This window comes from Phacochoerus africanus, chromosome 1 (genome assembly GCF_016906955.1).
Source record: "Phacochoerus africanus isolate WHEZ1 chromosome 1, ROS_Pafr_v1, whole genome shotgun sequence".
Classification (NCBI taxonomy): domain Eukaryota; kingdom Metazoa; phylum Chordata; class Mammalia; order Artiodactyla; family Suidae; genus Phacochoerus; species Phacochoerus africanus.
The window spans coordinates 164,294,710-164,319,518 of NC_062544.1; the positions used below are offsets into that span (position 1 = coordinate 164,294,710).

At 40.3% G+C, this 24,809-nt stretch overlaps 1 protein-coding gene across 2 annotated transcripts in view; it reads right to left on the reverse strand.

Annotated features, from left to right (window-relative positions):
* SLC9A9 (solute carrier family 9 member A9) overlaps positions 1 to 24,809 on the reverse strand; it is a 557,820-nt gene that overhangs the window by 88,457 nt on the left and 444,554 nt on the right. For both annotated transcript variants that reach the window (XM_047784062.1, XM_047784054.1), the window contains one exon: positions 12,176 to 12,255. In XM_047784062.1, the coding sequence (XP_047640018.1) occupies positions 12,176 to 12,255 (80 nt within the window). The remainder of the gene's footprint in view (positions 1 to 12,175; positions 12,256 to 24,809) is intronic.

Consider the following 24,809-nt stretch of genomic DNA (forward strand, 5'->3'; position numbering starts at 1 on the left):
TCCTTAGTGGAAGTTTAAGAATAAATCTCTTAATGAAACGATAGCTTTATATTTTAACATGGGTATCTTTTGAAACACAGAGTGAGTGTTCTAAAATGTTTCTCAAAGAAGAATGACAACATTCCTTTTATCCACATAGAAAATGAGTGGGTGTTTTGAGAGCAACTATCCAGAATCATCCTAAGCTTATCATTCTCCCCATTTCCTGCTTCCACACAGCCAGGAGTTCTCTTCATTGTAATGAACTGGACTGTGTGACCCCATGCTTCAAGCGTCGTGTCAGTCTCCTGTTGTCAAGAAGCTAAACTCCATTTTCTTAACCATGATACGTGTAGTCCAGACCAGTGTGTCCATATGAGAGCTCTCTATAGTTTCACTTCCCACTGATCTAGTCACACTGAACTTACCATTTCCCAAACACCTCGTACCCCATTTGTGCCTCTGCTTGTGCTGTTTCCATTGCTAGAACATCCATCACATCCTCAGCCCAGGTCCTTACAGACTCTTCCTTATTTTTCTCTACCTGGTTACAAACTTACTTTATGCGGTCTCTGATTCTCCAAAGTGGGTGAAAGAGCTGACTACACTTGCCACTAGCTTCCATAACACTTTTTGCTCATAACTTTAATATAGCTCTCGGTGCCTTGGCAGCTGCTGTCTCTACCTCGTTAGGATGCTGGCCTCTTCAGGGAAACCATCATTTCTTATCTATCCTTGTGGCTTCAGAAGAAGCCAGAAGACATACTCATGTATTTTTTTTTTCTTCTAGGAAATAAGTATTAAAACTAAATTCAGTTAAAACAATGAAAGAGAATTTAAACAAAATACTTTTTCTCCCCCAAGGGAAATATTAAAATGAAATTTAATTCTGGAGTTCCTATTGTGGCACAGTAGAAACGAATCTGACTAGGAATCACAAGGTTGCAGGTTCAACCACTGGCCTTACTCAGTGGGTTAAGGATCTGGCGTTACTGTGAGCTGTGGTGTAGGTCACCGATGTAGCTCGGTTTCTGCATTGCTGTGGCTGTGGTATAGGCTGGCAGCTGTAGCTCCGATTCGACCCCTAGCCTGGGAACCTCCATATGCTGTGGGTGTGGCTCTAAAAAGAAAAATGTAAAACAAAATAAAATGAAATTTAATTCTGGAAGAATTAAATAAATGGCATCTGGTAAATGACTATCATACATATGAAGCAGATGTGTGACAGAAAGGAAACTTTAAAGGCTCCTTAGCCTGTGACACACGGGCCTTCCATGAGCCATCTGAGTCACTAAACAAAGAAATAAAATTAATACCGATAAAAGAGAATTCTGATTACACTAGGTGGAGGGAATGAGAGCTTCCTCTGCTTCAAAGGCTGACACACAGTTCCTTGGAGACCACCTCCTTTCTCTTCTCCCAGTTCTGCGCCTCACAGGCAGCTTTACTCAGGCTTCGCTCAGCTATTCAAGCCACACGAGTCATGGGACCTCCCTCCATGTTATTCTCTCGGCTCAGAATGCTCTTCTTACCTTCCCATTGTTTAATTTCATGTTAGGAGATCCCAGTTCCTCCATGGCCTCTCTCCCACATGACTAGAAAAACAGCAGTCATTTCTCCCACATTTCTTCCTCTATTAACCACCAGCACAGGTATCTCTTTGCCCACTCTTATTTATGAGTTGGTTTGACATATGTTGAGACAGTGTCATCGCCATCTACCTTGTGGAGTGAACTTTAATTAGGGCAGGGCCACATCTGCTCACATGCTTTGTGTTGTGTCTACACAGCTTCACATGCAGATGAGGGCTGAGGACTGCCATTCAGGAGCTCGCTCTACTCTGCCTCTGCCTCCCTGTCAGGTGATAATATGTGAGGCTGGCAGCCATGGTTCATGCTGATAATGTGTCTCTGGTAGCTCATGAATTTGTTGGCAGCCTGTAAATGCCTTGGCTCCTACAGTGCAGAAGGAGTGACCACAGAGCAATGAAAGAAAATTTAAACAAAATATTCTTTTTTTATTTTCCCCGTGGGGAAGAATGGTGAAACTAAATTCAAAACTAGCAACATTAAGGTAATACATATATTTTTGTCAGTCTCAACATTTTTTTCCTTCTCATTTATTTTTAATAAAATGATTCAATATATACTGACCTAGAAATCTTCAAATATCACACCTCACCGCTAATGACAAAACATGACGCCTTCACCTGAAAGGTGCAATTAAAAGATTTCCTTTATCACAAGAAGGTACAAGAGGGATAGATAATTACCATCACAGGCTTGTATTGCTTCTGTTGTAGGACAGAAAAATTGCCATACTTCTTTATCAAGTCAAACTTGCTATCTGTGGTATAATTTCCAGAAAAATAACTATGGGATGATATACCATCACTTAAAAAAATCATAAATGAAACAATCACATGTGCAGAACAGGAGATACAAAGGAATGTCAAGAACCTGGCTACATCCATTTATTCCAGACCAAACAAGAAGAATTATGTCTGATTTACAGCCTAACTGGAACCTTTTGTTTATGGAGACTGAAGACTTTCTTCTGGTATTAAAATACGGCTGTTGCAACTAAAAATTATGACAAGCATACAGATCATGGACATTTTGGTCACTCAGTGATAATAAATGGCAATGAATACCAAACACATGACATGATGCCTCCCTTTAAGGTAGACATCACCAGGTAGTGATGTCAATAATAAAGCTCACATCATTTACCCCTTTTCTGAGTACTTCGTGTTAACTTACTTAATCCTCAAAACAAACCTATGAGATAGGCCTTGTATTATTCCCATTTTGCAGCTGAGGGACTGAGGCACAGAGAGGGTAAGTAACTTTCCGAAAATGACACAACTAGTAAGCAGGTAGGCTATAATAGCAAACCAATAAATCCTGGCCCTTGAGCCAGACTTTCCTCCAGTTGAGAAAAGCCCATAGTGGAATGTCTATGGGTATCTTTCTTTATACCATAGTCATTTCCTGAAAAGACATCTGTAAATCAGAAACTTAAAAGTGGAACCAGATTGGAATGTATGCTTTGTGATAATTTGTCAAAAGCAATATCCCTAGTGCCCAGTACAGTACATGGCTCATGGTAGGTTCTTGAGAAGCATGTGATGGATACATGAGTGAATAGAGAAAAGGGGAGAGTCTAATATAGTGCTTTGCAATGAGAAAGTACTCAGTAGATTTTGGTTTTTAAATATATATTGGCTTTAAAGAAATTTATTTTATGAATTCATTCTAGAAGAGGAGGAGTTATTTTCTGACTTCTTGTTTGAATAAATCCAGATTCTCATATGTTTGCTTATGGTGAAGATGAAATGGGAAATTACTATCATTTAAAAGAAATATTATTGAAACTTTTACAGCGGAAAAGGCAAAATAACTCAGGGATGCCAAAACTCTTGTGGAATCCTAGGATTATTGTAGAAAACTCAATTATCATCTCGGGATCCACACTTTTTCACATTCGCAGTGGGGGATCCAACATGTTTGGGCAACAGTTCACAATATAATGCTTGTCGTCACTTGTCAGAACTCCAGAAGAGTTTTAGTTCAGTTATGGAATATTTCAATGTATTTAGGTCATAGCATCTTAAGAAAACTGCACTACTTAACTGTTTCAATCATGTTAATTGTGTTTTGGCTCTGAGAGTTAAGCAAACAAATTACCATCATTAGGAAGCTCTTTTAATAACTAGCCAAATTTTCTAATGGATTTAGCCAAAACAATAAATACTATTGTTCCCATTATATGGAAGAAGAAATCATGGAAGATCCAAGTTGGGATCTGAGCAAAAGACAGATCATGTTTCTGGAGGGAGTTAACATATCCCTACTTTGGTTCTCACCAAAAAGGCAAGAAACACAAGGATCCAGGAAGCTAGTGTTTTCTTTTAATGAATTTTAATTTCATTTCACTTAGGTACTAAGTCAAGGGCTATCTATAAGATCTTTCTACAGCAGCGTCTGTGAGGTTAAGGATGACCCAGGGGGTTAACCACTGGAGTGGGAGTGCTGGCTGCACCACTACCTGGTACAAGCTTAGCTCCTCCCTCCAGCCAGCTTCCCAGGTAGAAAGCTGGCATAATGCCACGTGCATCCTCATGGGGGATACCAGTGGGAATGTATTTAGGGAGAATGTTTAGAAAGCTGATGACTTGTGTTTGTTTCAAATATTTTTAATTTTTGGTGCTTTCTGAAACTACTAGTGGAGTTAACTGGCTACATTTTACATGTGAGGGTTACAAATGATTTTTATTTATGGCTCCTTAGAGAGTTCTCCCATTAAATTCTGGTGATGTCAGTGTTTCTCTTTCCTACACTAAGGACCACCTGTCATTTTCAAGGGGCTTTGGGGTCATGACTCAATGAGTCAAATAAACAAGACTTTATGAGAGTCCCCCATACCTACCTTGCTTGCTGTTGGCCCTCAGTACCTGGTATATCACCTGGCACATAGTTGGCACTTGATAGAGTTGAACAAAAGGCATCTTATGTACATCTTCTGTTATCCTTCTGGCTTTCTACTTAAAGTACAACACACCTTACCCCAAGACTGGTGAAGCTTTTGATGAGCCATCCTAGATGCTATCACTTAAAACTATCAACTATATGCCAGGCACACTTACAACAATAGCATCACACACATATTAATGCCACCAGAACTCAGTGGAAGGACTACCCAAACCAGGATTCTTCAGGTGGACACAGCCTGCTCTTTGTCGATTACGAAGGCTGGCTCCCAGTCCATCACAGAACTTGGATGTGACTTTTGCCTCCTTTGGGCTCAAGTGCCTCATTTGTAAAACAGGAATCATAGAGCTAACATTCCTTGTTCCTCTGAGGGTTTTTTGCGAAGTAAACTCGAGTCATTCACAAGGCCACAGTACCAACCCAATAAATAATTCATAGAGGCTTCAGCTAGTCAGAATAAGAAAAAACTGCAATGCAGTGATCATCATTTAAAATGGAAATTGCTGCTCACAATATTCATACCTATGATTTAGAATAAATGTGACTGTGTGGGATATAATGAATTCTGTCGAGTTTTAGGAGGAAAAAAAGTTCTTTTCCCTTTTTTTTAAAGACTACAATGCCATTACATTTAAATCCATTAAATACTTGGTTCCAAGTACATTTTAGATGATCTTGATGTTCATGTTTACTTCTCCTGGAATGCAGTCCCTGTCTGTCACAATTTGGTACAAGAGCAGGGTGGTCTGCTATCCGCCACTTTCCTTGCCAGACTGTTTAATGGAAAACTCAAGAGCTGCAGCATCCACATATCCGTGGACCTTTCATTTTGTTGATGATATCCTGGTGCACGATTTATTTCAAACCAGGGAAGGGAAGGAAGTCTCCATCCATGTGATTTTATGTAATTCTCTTACTGTGTCAACTTGCTAATCCATTGTTATCTTTGTGCTTTCTTTACACTTTTGTAAAATGTTGGCTACCGCAGGATGACTCCTTATTTTCAGTTGATGTTGGCGTACAGGAAGTGCTAAAAATGATTTTAGACTGCCCTTTTTATTTTGGAAAAGGTCATTCATATCCTGTGTCATTCACATTTGTAGGACTAATATATACACTTGCTTAAGGAGAGAGATGATAAATGACAGAACAGAGAGAGACTGTAGGATGCAGACAGTCCAAGCAGCATCATTAGTCACCTCCGAAGAAGGCCACCTATGATCCCCACACCAGCTGTAACACAGCAAAGCTTAGCAAATCATTGTATCTGATGTCTTAAAATCTGAATAAGGGGGCATCAATTTCTGCTTCTGGCTTGTCTCATTACAAGACATTGTTAGTGAGGATGATAGGTGGCTCTAAAATTCTGAGTTCTGTATATAAATAAAATCAACACACAATTGGGGAGATAAGACACAGACACCCAGAGAATGGCTTCTAAGCCAGAGCTGGGCTTGAATGTGCAACAGGGATCCAATTCTGCAGTGGCGGCTGTCCCTGCCAAGGAAGAGGGACACTGAAGCTGGGGGAGGGGTGGGTGTCTACCTGGGGTTTGACTTTTGGGTACGAAAGGGCAGCCTGAGTGAAAACACTAAGATTATCTGTTCTGCCTTGCTCTGCTTTAAGACTCACTTAGTAACCTTCAGATAATTCATTGGATTTTTTCCTCTACATCAATGTCTATAATGAAGATGCCATGGATGGAAAATGTTGTGTGCTTGTTTGATTCATTCATTCAATGAATATTTATTGAGTGTCTACTATGTGCCAAGCATGGTTCTTTGCCGTGAGTACAGACCCAGATCTCTGTCTGCAGAAAGCATATATCCTGGTGGGAGGAGAATATTATAACAAATAAATAAAGTACATATGGTGTCAGATGGTAAGAAGTGCAAAGGTGAAAAATGGATCTGGAAAGGGTGAGGGAATGCTCCTGTTGGGACTGATAATTTAAACATGGGGCCAGAAAGGCCTGACTGCCTAACTGGATGAAAGTGGTGAAGGAGGGAGGTACACAAATATCTGAGGGGAGAGGAGCCAGTGCAAAGGCCTAGAAGCAGGAATGTTCTGGGTGCATCTCAGGAAGGCCAGGGTGGCTGGAGCACACTGAGCCAGGGAGCAAGAGGAAGAAAGGGGGGTCAGAGAGTCACTAGGGACCAGATTGTGACTCTACCCTTCTAAGGGCTGGAAAAGAATATTCCTCCCCATGAGAATACCTAGGATGATTAGGAATTTGATGTCTGATTTAGACTGGTGCCTCCTTTGACCTTGGCTACAGTACATCCATCTCCATGAAACTAAACCAATCTTGGAGTCTTTGACATATTGAACGTTTTGCCTCTGAAAAGTTGAGGACCTGATTCGGAAACTTGGAGACTCCTTTGTGGTGGTGTTCTTAGGATGGCCAACCAGGACTCCTAACCTTTTCACCCTATATATCTTCAGCAGATGTTTGAGATATGAGCTCTGCAATGAGCAATCATAATAGTCATTGCCTTATTGGTGACACTCTGAGCATGTAGAGATGGGGTTTTAGATGTAGAGGAGGGCTATTAGGGACATAGAGCTGTCAATGATAAAGCTCATTTAAGTATATTTATGGACTTTAGAGTGAGGCAGATCTGGACTTGAATCATGGAATTGACACCAACTATGGATCCTTAAGAAAGTTATTTAAGTTTTCTGAGACTTTATTTCTGCCACCTCAAAGAGAGTCTTTGTGAGAATTAAACCCAAAGGGTGGTTATTAGGATTGAATGAAATCATGTTCTCGATGGCAAAGCACTGGGGCTCAGTAACATATTTCCCTTGTATGTCTCCCCCTTCTCAATTTCTGCTTTGCGCTGCATGACTCAGAACTGCTGCCCACAGGGAATTATAATGAAATCTTAATTAGTCATCAATTTTGGCACCACAGGCTTCCCACAACGTTCTTGAATGGGAGAACTCAGGTTGTTTCGTCAGAGGCTGACACAATCAGCAGTCCATTTGTGCTGAATTATACTCTCAGACCCTCCCACCCTCCTACAGAGCTGTGGGGGTGAAATAAAATTATAGTGGAAAGCTCTCAACCCAGCGCTTGGCCATTGTTCATCCTCAAGGAATGTTGATTTTTATTATTTTCTTTTCTAGCTTTTGGAAAAAAATGTATGGGAATGTCTATGTGTACTAATTATGCTATGAAAAAGTAAAAAAAAATAAAGCCAAACTATATGACCAACAGTGGCTTGCTTTGTTGATACCAATGATGACTTAAGAGACTCTATCCTTTCTATCCTTGGGTCTGAATAGTGGGCATAAATGAATGTGAACTGAATACTGGGAAGTTTAGTTTTATGTGTTAACTTGACTAAACTACCTAGTCAATCAAATCCTAATCTAGGTGTTGCAGAGAAGGTATTCTGTAGGTGTGATTAACATCTACAGTTGACTTTACGGAGATGATCCTCAATAATGTGGACTTCAGAGCAAAACTCAGGTTTCCCTGAGGAAGAAGAAATTTTATTTTAAGATTACGGCATCTCAGCTCCTGCCTGAAAGTTTCTAGACTGGGAACCTACCCTACAAATTCTAGACTTGCCGCCTAGACAATCACATAAACCAATTCCTTGAAATAAATCTATGTATGTGTGTGTGCGTGTATGTGTGTGTATACTGCTTACTGGTTCTGGTGCTGTTTCTCTGGAGAATTTGAAACCGAGCCCCTACAGGGGTCCTGGCACAAAAAGCCTTTCTGTGTCCCCCATTTCTTGTTTGTAGGGAAGAGGCTTCAGCCTCCATTACTTTCCCTGAGTTCCAAAGGGCAGGTTCAAATAGTGGCTAATTAGGGAAGGGAAGGGCTGCATAGACAGGGGAGGAGAAGTCAAAAAATAATAGCACATCCCTCAGGCAGGGTCCTGGTTGCTCCTCAAGGGATACACCTAACTATATCTTTGAGTTCTGCAGAACTGAAGTTCCCAACAAATTGAAGATGTTAACTTCTTCTTCTTTGTTTTTTTTTTTTTTGGTCTTTTTGCCTTTTCTTGGGCCGCTCCCGCGGCATATGGAGGTTCCCAGGCTAGGGGTCGAATCGGAGCTGTAGCCACCGGCCTACGCCAGAGCCAGAGCAACGCGGGATCCGAGCTGTGTCTGCAACCTACACCACAGCTCAAGGCAACGCCGCCGGATCGTCAACCCACTGAGCAAGGGCAGGGACCGAACCCGCAACCTCATGGTTCCTAGTTGGATTTGTTAACCACTGCGCCACGACGGGAACTCCTGAAGATGTTAACTTCTTGATGAAGCATTCTTCCTTCCAGAAAGAAGGTCATGATAATCTCAAGGACCACCAGAACCAGCCCCCAGCTGCTAAAGACCAGCTTTGAAGAAGAATGTTTGCTTCAACCCTGTTCCTTATCTGCAGCCCTATTTTCCACTCCCTAAACTATAAGACCATTTCCTATTTTTTCCCAAAGAAGGGCACAGTCTTTAGGGCACTAGCCTGCTGTGGCCTCCTTTGCCTGGCAAAGCAATAAAAGCTATTCTTTTCTAATCTGCCCAAACTCTGTCTCCATGTTTGTATTCGGCACCAGTGGACAGAGGCCGAGTTTCCAGAACAAATCCTCACTGATAATGGTGCACATGAAACCTCATTTATTCTTCTTTTTCTTTGTCAGTAATTCTTTATGATGCCTCATTTGCATGATGCAGTTTTACTAAAATGAAACTTGAGCAGCTCCAAACTGCATAATCCATTTCTTTCAGCCTCACAACAATTTATTTTTGGCCTCTGCCAGGCAACCTGACCCTGCGGTCAAGGGAGGGGGCGGTTGGGGGTCATCTCTCACTGATAGTGGCTGGCATATCTTACCCATGAAGTTCATGGGGTGCTTCTCCTGGGTTCTAGGTGGACAATAGAATGAACATAAATGCCAAAAGGCTAATTTATCTCTAAAAATACAGATAGATCAAGAGATTACAGAGTGGAAACTGGTTGGTTTTTGCTACTCTCTGGGTATGAATTCTGAGCATAACTAGGATATAAAAACTCTGTTGTCTAAGTGAAAATATATTTATGCAGTGATGGTAGCCCTGCAATTTTTAGGATGAATGCATAGGAGGACAAATTACCATAAGAAGAGATATTACTGAGAGTGTAAGTTTGCTTTCATTTTTTGCTAGTCTGTCCATAATCATATGGAAATAACCCCCTCCTGAAAAGTAAAACAAAAACTATGACATCATCTGAATTTAGTGTCACTGCTCTAAGCTAAAAACTTGAGTGGGTTTCCACTTTCATTTTTCTTGTCTCCAAGTTTCTTTTCTTTTTTTTCCCATTTTGCTCCTTTTCTTTATTGTAAAGCATCCTTCACAGCACTGTCAGAATTTGAACAAAAACATCTCTTATCTCGTTTCTCATTTATGACTGTGTGATATCATGATTTATAAGAAGAAATAATGTGTTTGGGCTTCATCCTCAGTTTTGGCACCTAGCTCTTAAAATCCTTGGTGTTTCCTAAGTGAGGAAAGCAACCGAGGTGTTCTTTGTTATGTTAATGAGTGACATTTAGACTCCACCTTGGGTTGGAGCTGGTTGCCCCCCCTAACCAAGCATGTAATTAGAGGGTTAGAACTTTCAGTTTCTACCCTTCCCACATCTGGGGAAGAGAAGAGAAGCTGAAGATGGAGTTCAATCACCAATGGTCAAGATTAAGCAGTTGTGCCTATGCTGCAAAGCCTCTGTGAAAACTCAGAAGGATGGGGTTTAGGAGAGTTTTCAGGTTGGCAAACAGGTGGAGATTGGGGAGAGTGGTGCACATACCCTGCCCTATGCACCTCTTCCAGCTGGCTGTTCCTGAGTTGTTTCATTTTATAATAAAACAGTGATCTAGTAAGTAATATATTTCTCTGAATTCTGTGAGCTGGTCTAGCAAATTAATCAAATTCAAAGAGGAAGGTCATGGGAACCTCTAACCTGTAGCTGATAGATCAGAAGCTTAGGGAACAACTTGAGCTTGTGACTAGTGGTGGGGGGAGGGCAGGCTGGTGGGACCGACTGCTTACTTGTGAGCTTTGACACTGTTTCTGGGTAGACAGTGTCAGAAATGAGTTGAATTGTAGGACTCTGAGCTGGGGGATTGCTTGGAAGTGTGGGGACACCCCCACTCCACAATTTGGAAATTGGGTCCAGGAACCCCAGAGGACATTTTCTTACCCTACATCTTGTCATAACCAAGCAGCCTTTATATGTACTCTTTAGCCACATTTTTATAACTTTCTATATATTTAGTTATCAGATAGTTTAAGCAATGGCAGGGGAAAATTGTGTTTCCGGAAGAAAAATCAACCTGGAACAGAAACCAGTATAACTTTCAAAGAATCAGTTTCCCTCAGAGAGACCAGCAGCATTTTGGGTGGTTAATGAAGTACCAAAACCTCCCAGAGGCAGTTAATGGCCAAGGTGGACGGAGTTTAGGGTGTGGCCACCTACACTGTCCAAGAAAGCTCAGGATAGAGCTAGGCGAGGTATTTGCGCATAGGTAACAGAAGTGTAGAAAACAAAACTGTAGCCTCAAAAAACCTCTACCTTCAACATTTCTATTTCATAATTCTTGGGATGCTCTACTTTTCCAGAATTGCTTTCTAATTTTAACCATGTTTTGCTTATCTCTGCAATCTCTACTTGGCTTCTCTTTACTTCATTCTTACTTTTTCTTTTTTTTCCCTACATTCATTCCTCTAATTTGCTTTCCTTTCCTCCTGTTGTGAATTTCCTGTATTTCTCTTGCCTCCTCTCCTCTTTCCATTTTTACCTCTTCTTCATCTTACTCTCTGAGTTGCTTTTCCCCGTTCTTAATTCTTCCTCTCCCACTGATCTGTTGTGGCTTTAATCATTACTGAGCTGCTTTAAAATCACCCAGTGACTGACATTTTCTCCCTGAAAGGAGAGGGATTTGTGACTGTGGAAAACTAACTACAAAGACCCAACACATTCAATTTTCGGCGCAGTTCTTTCCTTTCTTCTGTGGCGCTTTTGCCTGGGATTAGAGATGGACCGCTTACTGCAACTCACAATGGCAAAGCCCTTCAGGCCTGACTTCTCAGTCCTGTGAGTCACAAGGCAAGGTGAGCCAGAGCTACTATGTTTACATTGATTGCTAGAATTTTAAAATTGTCCTTCTCTAGAAAAAGCTTACTCAAGTGTTTCCTGGAAAACAAAGTAGTGTTATTTTACAGTTTGGTCACCAGACTCCTTCTTCCCCTCAGGCCATTCATCCTCCCTCCCCACCCCCTTCACTTTTTTATAGATTGAAACAAAAACACACAAATGGGTTCCTGGCAGAGGGGCGAAGGGGTTTGTCATCCTGGTCAACTCAACAGAAGTAAGACTTTTTACAAAGGAAAGAACAGTAAAATTAGTACAATAGGTCAGCTTTTCAGGACATATGACTTTTTCATCTGGCCTTAGGAAACACTAGATAGCCATGAACACACCAAATTCATTTGCCTCTGAGAGATTTCACTTTAGCGCTTTGTAACATTTAAGTACGGACTGCACAGCTTTTTATGTTTTGAAATCACTCTTTTTGCTAAGTTTGGTGATGAATTTGCTTTACCTTTCTGTGTTTCTTGAACAGCAGGCACGCATACCTCAGTGATTAAGTGCTCCAGGTTAGTCATTGGCAGGCAGCAGGATCTGGGAGATTATCATTATCAAAGGATACTTGTGGTCAAAGCTGTACCACATTCTGAAGAGCCAGGCACTCTCTGTTTTTGTCGTGCTTTTATTCAAGTTATTTGCTTCCTGGAGAGAGAGACAAATAGAAAAAGGTGTTGGATAAGTTAATCAATATAAAATATTGGTATAATATTACCAATAATATATAATACAAATATAATATTACTTTTTTTGGTCTTTCTAGGGACACACCCTCCACCCTTATGGAGGTTCCCAGGCTAGGGAGAGAATCGGAGCTATAGCTGCTGGCCTACACTACAGCCACAGCAACACGGGATCCAAGCCGCATCTGTGACCTATATCACAGCTCATGGCCGGACCCTTAACCCACTGAGTGAGGCCAGAGATCTAACCTGCATCCTCATGGATACTTGTCAGATTCGTTACTACTGAGCCACAACAGGAACTCCAATATTAATGTTTTAACTCTAAAAATACATGCCAGGAGTTCCATTTGTGGCGCAGTGGTTAACGAATCCAACTAGGAACCATGAGGTTGCAGGTTTGATCCCTGGCCTTGCTCAGTGGGTTAAGGATCTGGCGTTGCCGTGAGCTGTGGTGTAGGTAGTGGATGTGGCTCGGATCCCGAGTTGCTGTGTCTGTGGTGTAGGCCGGCAGCTACGGCTCCAATTAGACCCCTAGCCTGGGAACCTCCATATGCCTTGGGAGCGGCCCTAGAAAAGGCAAAAAGACCAAATTAAAAAAAAAAAATACGTGCCAAACCAAATCAAATTTAGCCACTTTTTCTTCCCTTTTTCGGCTGCACCTGTGGCATATGGAAATTCCTAGACCAGGTATTGAATCTGAACTGGAGCTGCCACCTGCACCATAGCTGCAGCAATGCTGGATCCTTAATCCACAGCTGCTGGGCGAGGGATCAAACCCATGCCTCCACAGAGATAAGCTGGATCATTAACCCAGTGCACCACAGGAGGAACTCCTAAATTTAACCACTTAAAAAAAAAAAAACTTTCTTCTTATAGGCATTTTCATCTAAAGGGTGAAGCAGCTGCCAAGCAAATTAGCTCATAGATTTTTCCATATGGATGGGACTCTTGTGGCATAATTCAACATTTACTTTTCTTAATAATCCCCACTTTATTAAACTGCTAAGAAATGCCACTTTTTTGACACCAGTAAAAGTGATATTTCTGTCAGATTATTGTTGTGGGAATTTTGCAGTTACTTCTGTCCAATTTGGATGGTATTTGTTTATGACTTATCAAAAGGTCAAGACTAAAGGGATGATAATTGTTAAACTAGTTTTCATTTTTTTTTGATAGATAACCACAAAAGGCTATTGTTAATTTTTTTTTATTTTTAGGTGTGTGCCCATGGCATATGGAGGTTCCCAGGTTACGGGTCCAATAGGAGCTGTAGCCGGTGGCCTACACCACGGCCATAGCAACTCAGGATCTAGCCCTGTCTGTGACCTACACTGTAGCTCATGGCAACGCCAGATCCCTGACCCAATGAGTGATGCCAGGGATCGAACCCACATCCTCATAGATAATAGTTGAATTTGTTTCCACTGAGCCACAATGGGAACTCCAGGCTATGGTTAATTTTTTATCTCTTCCCCCTTTGATTCTTAAGTGGTGAAATAAATATTCCTGATATCAGAGTTCTGTCATGGTGCAGAGGAAATGAATCTGACTAGGAACCATGAGGTTGAGGGTTCAATCCCTAGCGTCGCTCAGTGGGTTACAGATCCGGCGTTGCCATGAGCTGTGGTATAGGTCACAGATGCAGCTTGGATCTGAAGTTGCTATGGTTGTGGTGTAGGCTGGCAGCTGTAGCTCTGACTGGACCCCTAGCCTGGGAACCTCCATGTGCTGCAGGTGCGGCCCTAAAAAGCAAACAAACAAACAAACAAAAAACTAAAAATTCCTGATAGACAGCCTGTAATAATTGAATGTGTTTGTCCTGAACCTCCTCCCCTCCCATGCTCTCTCTCTTTTTTCCCCCCCCAAAAGGACCACTGTGGGAGGGAGGAAGAAAAGGAATTGAGAAGGACAAGAGAAATCATTTAATGGGTGTTTATAGATTCTTATGTGAGAGTAGAGGATGAAAATTTGAGGAGAGGGAAAAAAGATGAAACATTTTTCTGATTTTAGAGACAGAAGATAATGAACATTACAGTATGGTAAGAAGGAGATTCGGTGACATTTTTACTTCTTTGTATTCCATTTTGCATATTAAGAAAATAGAATGCACGGCTTCAATCAGTTGTAATTACCTCTATCATTAAAAGCATTTCTGTCTTAACACGGACTTTACTGTTTTGTTTGGGCCCTTGGTTTCTAACTCACAAGTGTATAAGGAATTCACAGTCCAGTAATAATGTGAACATGCTCAAGAAATCATGATGCATGGAGGACACTGACAAACCACCGGCTGCTCTAGAGCCAGCCCTTGATGAGAGCAAGTTGATTTGCTTTCATTTTATTTTATTTACTTTTTTGCCCCTTTCCAGACAATTCCACTCCTGGTTAATGATAAATAACTGAATGCAAAAGGCTGTATTCTGCTCTCTGAAACATGTGTAACAGCAGATGCTGCAGTCCCACCCCCCACAAATAAAACGGGCATACAAGCATGTGGAGGGTGGTTCCTTCCCAATCAGCCATTTATCCTTTGTCTAACATGGTTGAAGCAGAGACTCGAAATAAAATGAAAACCCAAACTGGCATCCCTTCTCATTGGTTATTTTAAAATCTATGATTTCCAACACTGAATGGTTTCCTAAACAGTGTTCCTTAGTATGCTACTGTTGTATATGATGAGAAAAGTTCTAGGCCAATTGTTCAGAAAAAGATGGGTTCAAGAGTGTTAAACAGGCTTGTTATATACAGATATTTTTGGAATCTTTCACTTATAAACGAGCATTGTAAATCTTCAAGAGGGAAGCACTTCTCAAACTTACCTGGCTGTGGATCTCATGCCCCATTCCCAAGCCACAGAAGAAAACTGATATAATGGAGTGTAAGCAAATTCCTTTTTGTTTGGTTGTTTCTAAGTAAAGGTGGATTGTGTAGTGTAAGCTTGGCTGGCAGTCAGGGGCCCTAGATTCTAGCACCCACTCTGCAGCAGCCTAGCTGAATGATGTTTGCAATAATGACAGTCCCCAGCTATGGAATGCTCATTAATTCCTACACAGCGTGCACGTCACATTATCCAGTCATTAACTTTTCAGTCATTATTTTTCAATTTTCACAACAATCCATCAGGGTAGGTGGCATTGTATCTGTTTTAAAAGTGAAGACCTAGAGAAGCTCAGAGAAGGGAAGGTATGAGTCCAAAGTCACACAGCTAGAAAGCTTCAGAGCTGGAATTTTTTTTGTTTTTCTTTTTCTTTTTTTGTTTTTCTTTGTTGTTTGTTTTTTTGTTTTTAGGGCTGCACACGTGGTGTATGGAGGTTCCCAGGCTATGGGTCGAATCGGAGCAGTAGCTGTTGGCCTGCACCACAGCCACAGCAATGAGGGATCTGAGCCTCGTCTTCGACCTACACTGTGGTAGTTCATGGCAACGCAGGATCCTTAACCCACTGAGCACAGCCAGGGATCAAACCTGCAACGTCATGGTTCCTAGTTGGATTCGTTTCTGCTGTGCCACAATAGGAACTCCCAGAGCTGGAATTTGAACGTAGGACTTCTGGATTTCAAAGATGATGTTCTTTCTGCTAGTGTCTCACTCAGCCTTTAAACTTTGGAAAGCACACACATGTATGATAGGCTACTTGGGTTGCAGTTTCCTTGTCTGTAAGATAAATCTAAGAAATTGGACTGGCTGGTCTCTGAGGTCCTAATCATATGGAAAATACTATATTTTCATGAATGACAAGCACCGCAACAGCTGACACTTCTTGAACATATTCCATGTGTCAGACACTATTCTAAGTGCTTTCCATATGTTATTATTACTGTTTTACAGATGAGGATACTGAGGCACAGAGAGATTTCCAAGCACATTTGTGACCGCTCAGCAGCTGCTAAGATTCCCGTCATTTAGGTAAGGCCCCAGGGTGTGAGTGAAAAGCAAACTAGGGCAAGTGGGTATGTGAATAGGAGATGAGGTCAGGATACTGGGATGCTCATGGAGCTTGAGATAGATTGGTATATATATGCCCAAACATAATGACAATGCATGGCTCCCCCTAGCTGGGAAAACCTTTGATGGCCCAGAAAGTTTCCTTGTAGACATTTAACTTTGATGTTAGAAATTTCCCTAGACTCCTAAATACTAGTTTCAGGGATTTCCTAAGGTCTTAGAAAACTTCCCTGTCTTCCTCTCCCTTTTATTTTATTTCTTGAGGGGAATATATTAGAACACACAGGAACTTCTGAAGGAGCTTATACTCTATTTCTGGCAAATATTCCAGGGTAATTTTTTTTTTGTCAGCCCATGAGAGCAACACATACTAGGTAGCATTCTGGAAAAATATTAATGCATGTAACCTATTTTTCAAACTTTAATTTACTTGGGAGACTGAAGATGTTATTCGTTCACTACTTTGTAGAGAAATAAACTGGCTTCCAATTGGAATAAAACATAGAACATGTTTTTTCCCAATGAGGAAAATATCACTGATGACCCACCCAGCATTGACTTTTCTGCTGATCTGAGATAAAATGTTCAGTGTATGTCTTAAATATCTGTTGGCCCAGTTCTGGATCCATTCATTTATTTTTCTGAAGTTATTGATGACTTAATAACTTGGTTATGAAAGGCCATCAATAAATGAGTAGAAATAAATGAGTTAGTCCACTGTGTGCTCTGCTTGTTCACTGGGGGTTGAAGATAAATGTGCCCAGGGAAGGCCAGCCTTTGCAGTCACCCTGGAACAGGGAAGGTAGCTGATGAGGCAGTGCAGAGGGCAAGCCCCTGGGAAGGCCCAGATGGACAGAGGATAGCAGGGAGCATCAATTTACCTGGATTATTCTGAAGCAGAGATCAGCTCACACCCAAGGACAATGGATGTGAGCAGTCATCAGAAGTAGAATCTGGAACTTGGTGATATTTTCTTTATTGCCAGCAATGTGTCTTCTCTTTTGAGTCCTTTGATTCCAGTGGGAAAGTGGTGTGCATGTTGGAACAAGCAGAGGATCCAGAAACTGAAGACCAAGGTTTGAGTTCTGACCCTAGTGGTTACCATTTAACAATAATGATGCACTTTCCAACTCTGAGCCTCATGTTTCACAGCTGTAAATGGGAACTGGAGATTCAAGGGCATTGAATCTTAGTTTTGATTTGCCCTTGATACTTCTAAGGAGCAGAGTGTTTGATATATATGCAATTTCTGGTTCCTTTATTATCCTCTATTTCTGGGAAAAAATGTAAAAATGACTGGGGCATTTGATTTGCTGTCTTTCCTTTTTCTCTTAAACAAGGGAATAGACCAGAGACTGGGAAGTGGCTGAGCCCAATAGGGAGTGACCCCTCTAGCACCACCCTAGGGTGGGAGCAACAGGAGAATTATGAAGGCACTTTTTGTTTTGTGCTTCTTTGGATTCCTGAGAGAAAACAAAAGGCTCTGGCCACAAATCCTTGAAAGCCAGACACTGAAGCAAGAGGGGATTGTTTGTTGTATTAACCTTAATGAAAAAGAACCAGGCAAATGTAAATACATTTCTCTATCAATATTCAATGAGGGGCTTTCGCTAAGTGAACTGGATGAACTTTGCTCTGGGACAATCATATGGGATTGCTTCTCATTTCAGGGGGATTCAATAGATTAAGAGAGAAAAGATTTTCCTTCCTATTTCACAAAATTCCATATTCAATACTAATGCCAATGGAAGTTGCACAGAATGATGACAAGGACAAATAATTAGCATAACAAATCTGTAGAGTTCCTTATGGGCTTCAAGGCACTTTTTCAAGTAGTAAGTGTGAATGGAATTTGATAGCAGTATGTTTGCTCTGCCATCTCCCCCAGTTTGTATTCATGTAATAATTTCAAGTTTATTGCCTTGATTTTCCGATTACCAAGAAGAGCACCAGATTCTGTGTCCCTGAAGAGAAATATTTCCAGATTCTGAAGAGGGGGAACATAATATTACTGAGGGTCAATAGGAATTTTTTTTCAAATTTATGTTTTAAAAGCTAAAATAATTTCCAAGCCTCCACATAGAAAGTATTTTATGTAAATATTTTCACCTTCCCCAAACCATAATGAATTCATAAATGTTCCCAAGAAGGCATAGTCATAAAACACATGCTTAGGGAGAAAAAAATGAAGGGAACAACTAGACAGGATGGGTAAAACTGTCAAGAGGACATGTAGACATCACAGATATACCACCAGATGGGCTAAACTCATGGTCTAGCTACCCCCAAAGAAGGTGTGGTTCAAATAACTTTGTCCTTACAAGAGATCCAAGTTAATTGAGGGAAAAATAAATTGTTTTGTTTAGGTAAATATAATATAGTTTTGGTGATTTAAAAACATACATCCACAAATTCTTTGGATACTTCTTCCTTAAAAAGATGGAGACTAATTTCCCTTCCTATTGAGTGTGGACTGTACTTGTGGCTAATTTTTAATCAATAGGATGGGGCAGAAGTGATCCAAAACAAGGCCATAAAAAAGCATTGTTGTTTCCTCTTTGCTGTCTGTCTTGGACCACTTGAGGAATGTCAGCTACCATAGCGTGAGGACCCTCAAGCAATTCTATGGAGAGATCCATGTGCTAAGCAACTGAGTCTCCCTGCCAATAGTTAGCAGGAAACCGAGGCCTCCAGCCAACATCCAGTCATCTGCAGACTCAGCCCCAGTCAAGTCTTCAGATGCCTATAACTCTGGCTGACATCCTAACTGCAACCTCATGAGAGACCCTGAATCAGAAACACTCAGCTAATTTGCTTTCAAATTCTTGGCCCATAGGAACTGTGAGATAACAAGTGTTTGTTATTTTAAGACACTAATTTTGCGGATAATTTGTTATGCAGTAATAGAAGGCTGATGCAGCTATATACTGCAATTGTAAGTTCTAGGCAAAAGGCATTGGAGTGGAAGCTGGGAAGAGAAAATAAAATTATAAGGTACAACTTTTTGTAGTTTACAAAGTATATTTGCAAAGGTAATGTATTTGTGGTGTAGAAGACATGTTTCCACCTTAAATACATTCGTGAAATTATCCTAAGTCAAGTATACCATGCTACTGATTGTAGATTGAATAAAAGACATAAAATGATGGACCACCTTACAGGCAGGAAAAAGTTCATATCATCGCACTGTATTAACCTCACTGGATTCCTAATTAATACCTGATTTATACCATAATTTAGTTAGTGTATTGACTCTTTAATATACCTGTGCACACAAACACAGAAACATACACATACGCCCATACACAAACTATATTAGAGGAAAATGCACTGTGGAACAAGATCTTAGCTCGTGCTGTCCACTAAACCAAAAACACCACAGCAAAGATAAGAGTCTTACATCTAGACTTGTGATTTGAGTATACAGTGTTATATATTTGTCTAAAGCAAAACAAAACAACATTCCCCCCCCCCGACAAAACTACTTGCAAAATGTATAATGTTTGGCCATGATGGAATAACTGGTATCACAAATATATGATAGAATTCATATTGGATAACAGGCAGCAAAGTACTATGACCCTTGAGAGAAAGAACGCAAATGAGGTGAGCCTTATATTCGCCTTTCTTTCTGCCTGGAGGCCCCTTTCAATTGTAGTGGGAGGATTCAGAGTCCAAGCAGAGAACAGCAGTCTCACTGAGCTCAGGAACTAGAAATTGGAGTTTGGTTGTTGTTGAAATGGCTGAAATTTTTTTTGCTGTTGTCTTGGGAATGTTACTTTAATTCTTTGAACTTCAATTTCATCCCTTATAAAATGAGATTTACAATAGGTATCTTGATTGGACAAAGTAAAGATTAAGTGTGATTTTATATATGGCACCTAATGAATAAATCGTGGCTTACCATCTTCCTTCACTTCCTCTCCCTCATTATTAGTTCTGCTTTCTAGAGCATTATAGAATCTGGAGGTAAAAAATACATATAGAGCATTATAGAGTCTGGAGATAAATATATATGTGTGTGTGTGTGTGTGTGTGTGTGTGTACACATATATTTAGTCCTAAGCAGTAAAAATGTAGTGGGGAGGGTATATACTTTTGGTGTATAAGATATAAGTAAAACCAAAATAAATTCAGCATTGGCCAAGGGAAAAGCCAAGCTCTGAAATAGTCATTCTATTTTTCTCAAAGTACTGTTAATTGCAATAACATAAAAAAGAGAAAACTCTAATCTGGGTCAGATCAATTTTAGAGCCTAGTATTCTATTTCTGAAATATTTGTTGGGATGTAGCATGGAGTTTACATTCTATGGTCCCAACTCCAACAGCATGGAGACAAGTATGAAAAAATATTGATAATTGTTAAATATGAGGGACATATATGGGGGACTCTTTATTTTCTATAAGCTTATTAGAAATGTTTGGAAAATATTCACAAGGCAAAATTAAATTTTAGTTAATGACTAGGTGATCCTACCATCCGCTAATTAATCTCTTTACTTCCTGAATCTACTTATATTTCCAGCCTTGCAATTCTAGATGACTATGAGTATGAAGTATCAATCATGTAGAACAAATACTTTTTTTTTCCTTCTCCAAAAGAGCTCTTTTAGGCTTTAAGTGTACTTCAGGTTATGGTTCTCTGGAATTTGGCAAAGTCTTCATTCACCTTACTCATATCCTTTATATTTTTAACAGAAACTGTGTTGTATCCATTCTTAGTGCTAGTCTTTTTGCTAGAGAAATCCTAATTCTTTAATCTTCCTCTGTTCATGAAGCTGCCCTTCTTTAGCCCTTTCTCAGCTCTGTTTTGACTTTCTCTCTTTCTTTTCTTTCTTTCTTCTTTCTCTTTCTTTTCTTTCTTTCTTCTTTCTCTTTCTTTTTTTTCATTTTTTTATTACAAATGAATTTATCACATCTGTAGTTTTATAATGATCATAACAATCTGATTTCACAGTCTTTCTCTTTCTTTCTTTCTCTTTTTCTCTCTTTCTCTCTCCCTTCCTTCCTTCCCTCCTCCCTCCCTTCCTTTCTTCCTTCCTTCCTTCCATCCACCCCTCTTGCTTTCTTTTTTGGTCTTTTTGTCTATTTAGGGCCGCACCCATGGTATATGGAGGTTCCCAGGCTAGGGGTCTAATCGGAGCTATAGCCGCTGGCCTACACCACAGCCATAGAAATGCAGGATCCGAGCCGAGTCTGGGATCCACACCACAGCTCATGGCAACGCTGGATCCCCAACCCACTCAGCAAGGCCAGGGACTGAACCCATGTCCTCACGGATGCTATTCGGATTTGTTAACCACTGAGCCATGACTGTAACTCCCTGCTTTGACTTTCTTGAGCTGCAGTGACCAGAACTGATCCACTCAGGTTCCACACAATCATAAATGACAACCAAAACCAGAATTTTGATGAAAGGACCTTTAGAAGCAAAAAGAAATTGAAAGGTAGTATTAAGAGAGCACACAGAGAAGCAAGCATAGTGTTAAAAAATAAAATTATTTTAGAAAAGATGAAAATTAACCTCACTGTAACAGTTGACAAAGTTGGAGATGGAAGAAAAATTTTTTAAAAAGTTTTTAAGAGAAGACTGATCCCATTACTTCCAAGTACAAAATCTGCAAGAGTTTTTGCTTGCATCACACATAGAATGAAATCAAACTCGCCACTGTAGCCAATGACCTGGACCCTCTTGGGAGATGCCAAGACCCCTCTCCCTCTCCATCTCAATCTGCTCCCACCTCACCTCACTGGGCTCCAGCCGCACTGGCCGTCCTGCTGCATGGAGCACACCATAATCCACTGGGACACCGGGGTCTCTCTGGAGTTCTCTCTGCCTGGACTGTTCCACCACCGCCCCCCAACCCAGCCGAGGCCCACACATTGTTCAGGCCTCTAATCAAATGCTGCCTCCTTCCTCAGAGAGGCCTGCCCTGCAGGGGCAGCCTGTACCCCTCCTGCATTGTTCTCCATCCTCTTAGCTGCTCTATTGTTACATTCTCTGAATTCACTGTATGGAGCTGTTTACCTTTTTCTTCTCAGTGTCCCCCATTAGAGTGTAAGCTCTGTGAGTGAAGACTTTGAGTTGGTAACTGCTGCATCCTCCTCACACTTAGAGTAGTGCCTGACATGGGTGGGTGGTGTGCATGAGGAAAGGAAGGCATGGTGCACACCAGTTAAGAGGGGAAGTTCTAGAACCAGATTGTCTGGGTTCAAATTTCACTTCTTCTCACTACGTGTCCTTCAGCAAGTTATTTAACTTCTCTGCAGACCGTTTCCTTATTTAAAATAGAAGCATAATAGTAGTACCCACACATAGTTTTATCTTGGCAGGTAGATGAGTTCATACAGATAAAGTGCTTAGAACAGCGTTAACAATGGAGTCACAGATAATAGGATGATCATGAAAAATGGCAAGAAGGGTAACTGAAGAGCAATAGCAGCAGCCCTTCCTTGGGTAACAGGAATTTTCTACTGAAAAGTCTACTGAAAGATTAAGGCAGGCATGGGGCGCCAGTGATTCTCACTTTCTCTGCAATGTTGTGCTGCCAAGGACATAGAATCAATTACAGGGAAAACTTCCTATGGGGAAAAGGGTGTTTGAGGTCTTTTTATTTTATTTTTTTTTAACATTTAAGAGACATAAAATTCAAACTGCAATCCCTTCCACTTCTCAAAGTGGCACATTTGCATAGAGTATGTATTGAAAGTTTAATGCCTGCATGTGGAACATGCTTTGTAAAGATTTTGGGTCTGGCATAGGTAAGATAAAATACCACTCACACTTTTAAGGTGTTACAAGGTGAGAGTTCCCGCTGTGGCACAGTGGATTATGAATATGACTTCAGCAGCTTGGGTTGCTGTAGAGGGGTGGGTTTGATCCCCAAACTGATACAGTGGGTTAGTGGCTCTGGCATTGCCACAGCTGTGGCATAGGTTGCAGCCTTGGCTCAGATTCAATCCCTGGCCTGTGAACTTCCATATGCTGCAGGTGCAGCAAAAAAAAAAAAAAAAAAAAGTGTTACAAGGTAAAACAGAAAACTGTGACATTGCCAGTTAGTCAGTACCACAAATTCATATTTCCCAAAGGTTATCTTACTCTCCAGAACAGAGAAAGAGGAAATTTCTTCAAAAACATGTACATGTCATTACATATGTTTATTATTGATTTTGAGAGAATATGATTAGTAATTGCCATCTGTGAAAGTTTTAGCTTTTGGTAAATTAGAATAAAGTCTTTTTATTCAGAGGTTGATCAATGCAAAGATTACTCTATTTGTTAATGCAAGGCCAGTGTAATAAATGCAAACTGAGTAGAAAAATGCAGTCCTCCTAAGAATTAGGTTTATGCTCTGTAGTCAGAGCGACAAATGCTGATAATAAGCAAAGAGCTGTTGGGCAAAATGAGGGCAAAGAGGTTCTTGACACATGGTCTGGAAAGTCCCTAAAAAACCCCTCTGTCCAGGTCGAGTGGCAGCTGCTTGGACAGTGTGGTTTGTTATTTCTGGCCTGAGACCATTGTTTCCTGTACTTGACTTTGAAGATCAGAATTATTCCAAGGTGTAGAGAAAACCTCTTTCTGAAATGTAGCTACCTTGGTAGTCAAACATCATGAGTAAGAATACTTCTAAGACACTTCTTAAGAATAAAATTACTTTTAAGCAGCAGCAGATCAGTAGGAACAGTGCAAATGACAGCAAGTTTAGTTAGACGGCTCTTTATGTGTCCTCTACAGGAAGCCCCAAGTAAGGAATTTCTTTTAAAGAATTGTGACCTATGAAGTTTTGTACCACTTGAGGCAAGAGTATAAATTTTCCCTCTAATTATAATAATTTAGTACATTGCTGAGTATTATCCACCCCCCCCCCCCCCAGTCCCTTTGGCTACCAGAAAGCTTACTTGTGATTCAACCTTATGGTTTGCTTATTCATGGATTTTTGTTTTTTTTTTTACTCCTCTGGTTTTGTGTTCTTCTTCTTCTTTTTTTTAACTGAATTTTAAAATTCTTACAAAATATTTTCCTACTATTTTATTATATGTGGTGGTGTAAGCTGCTTTATCAAGTCCTTCATAAGACAGTTTTAATGAAATTCATTGTTAGACAGTTTTCAGAAATATAATTTCATTTGACTGTCATAACAACCTGGAGGAGTAGACATTATTATCATTCACATTTTATAGACAGGAAAACTGAGACTCAAACCCATAGAATACTTGCCCAAGATCCAAATACCATGTAGTTTTCACTGTACTATGTTGTACTATCTCATTTCTCTAACAACAAGAAAAATACATTTACTGGTTTAAATATCTTCAGATAAGAGTTATTTCTGAATTGACAATGGGGTGAACAAGCTAAAATAAATTTAATTTATAAAAGAAAAAGTTAGGCTGGTAGGTAATCTTACCATCAATTATATGTGATTGTAAAATATTAGGCAGAAGAAGATGAAGAATTTTCTTTGATGAATTTTCTTCTATCTCTTTTAAAGAAAAAGATATAAGGGAAGGATAAAATTTAGATAAAAGTTTGGCTTGAAAGTAGGAGAAAGGATTCGTTGACCTATATG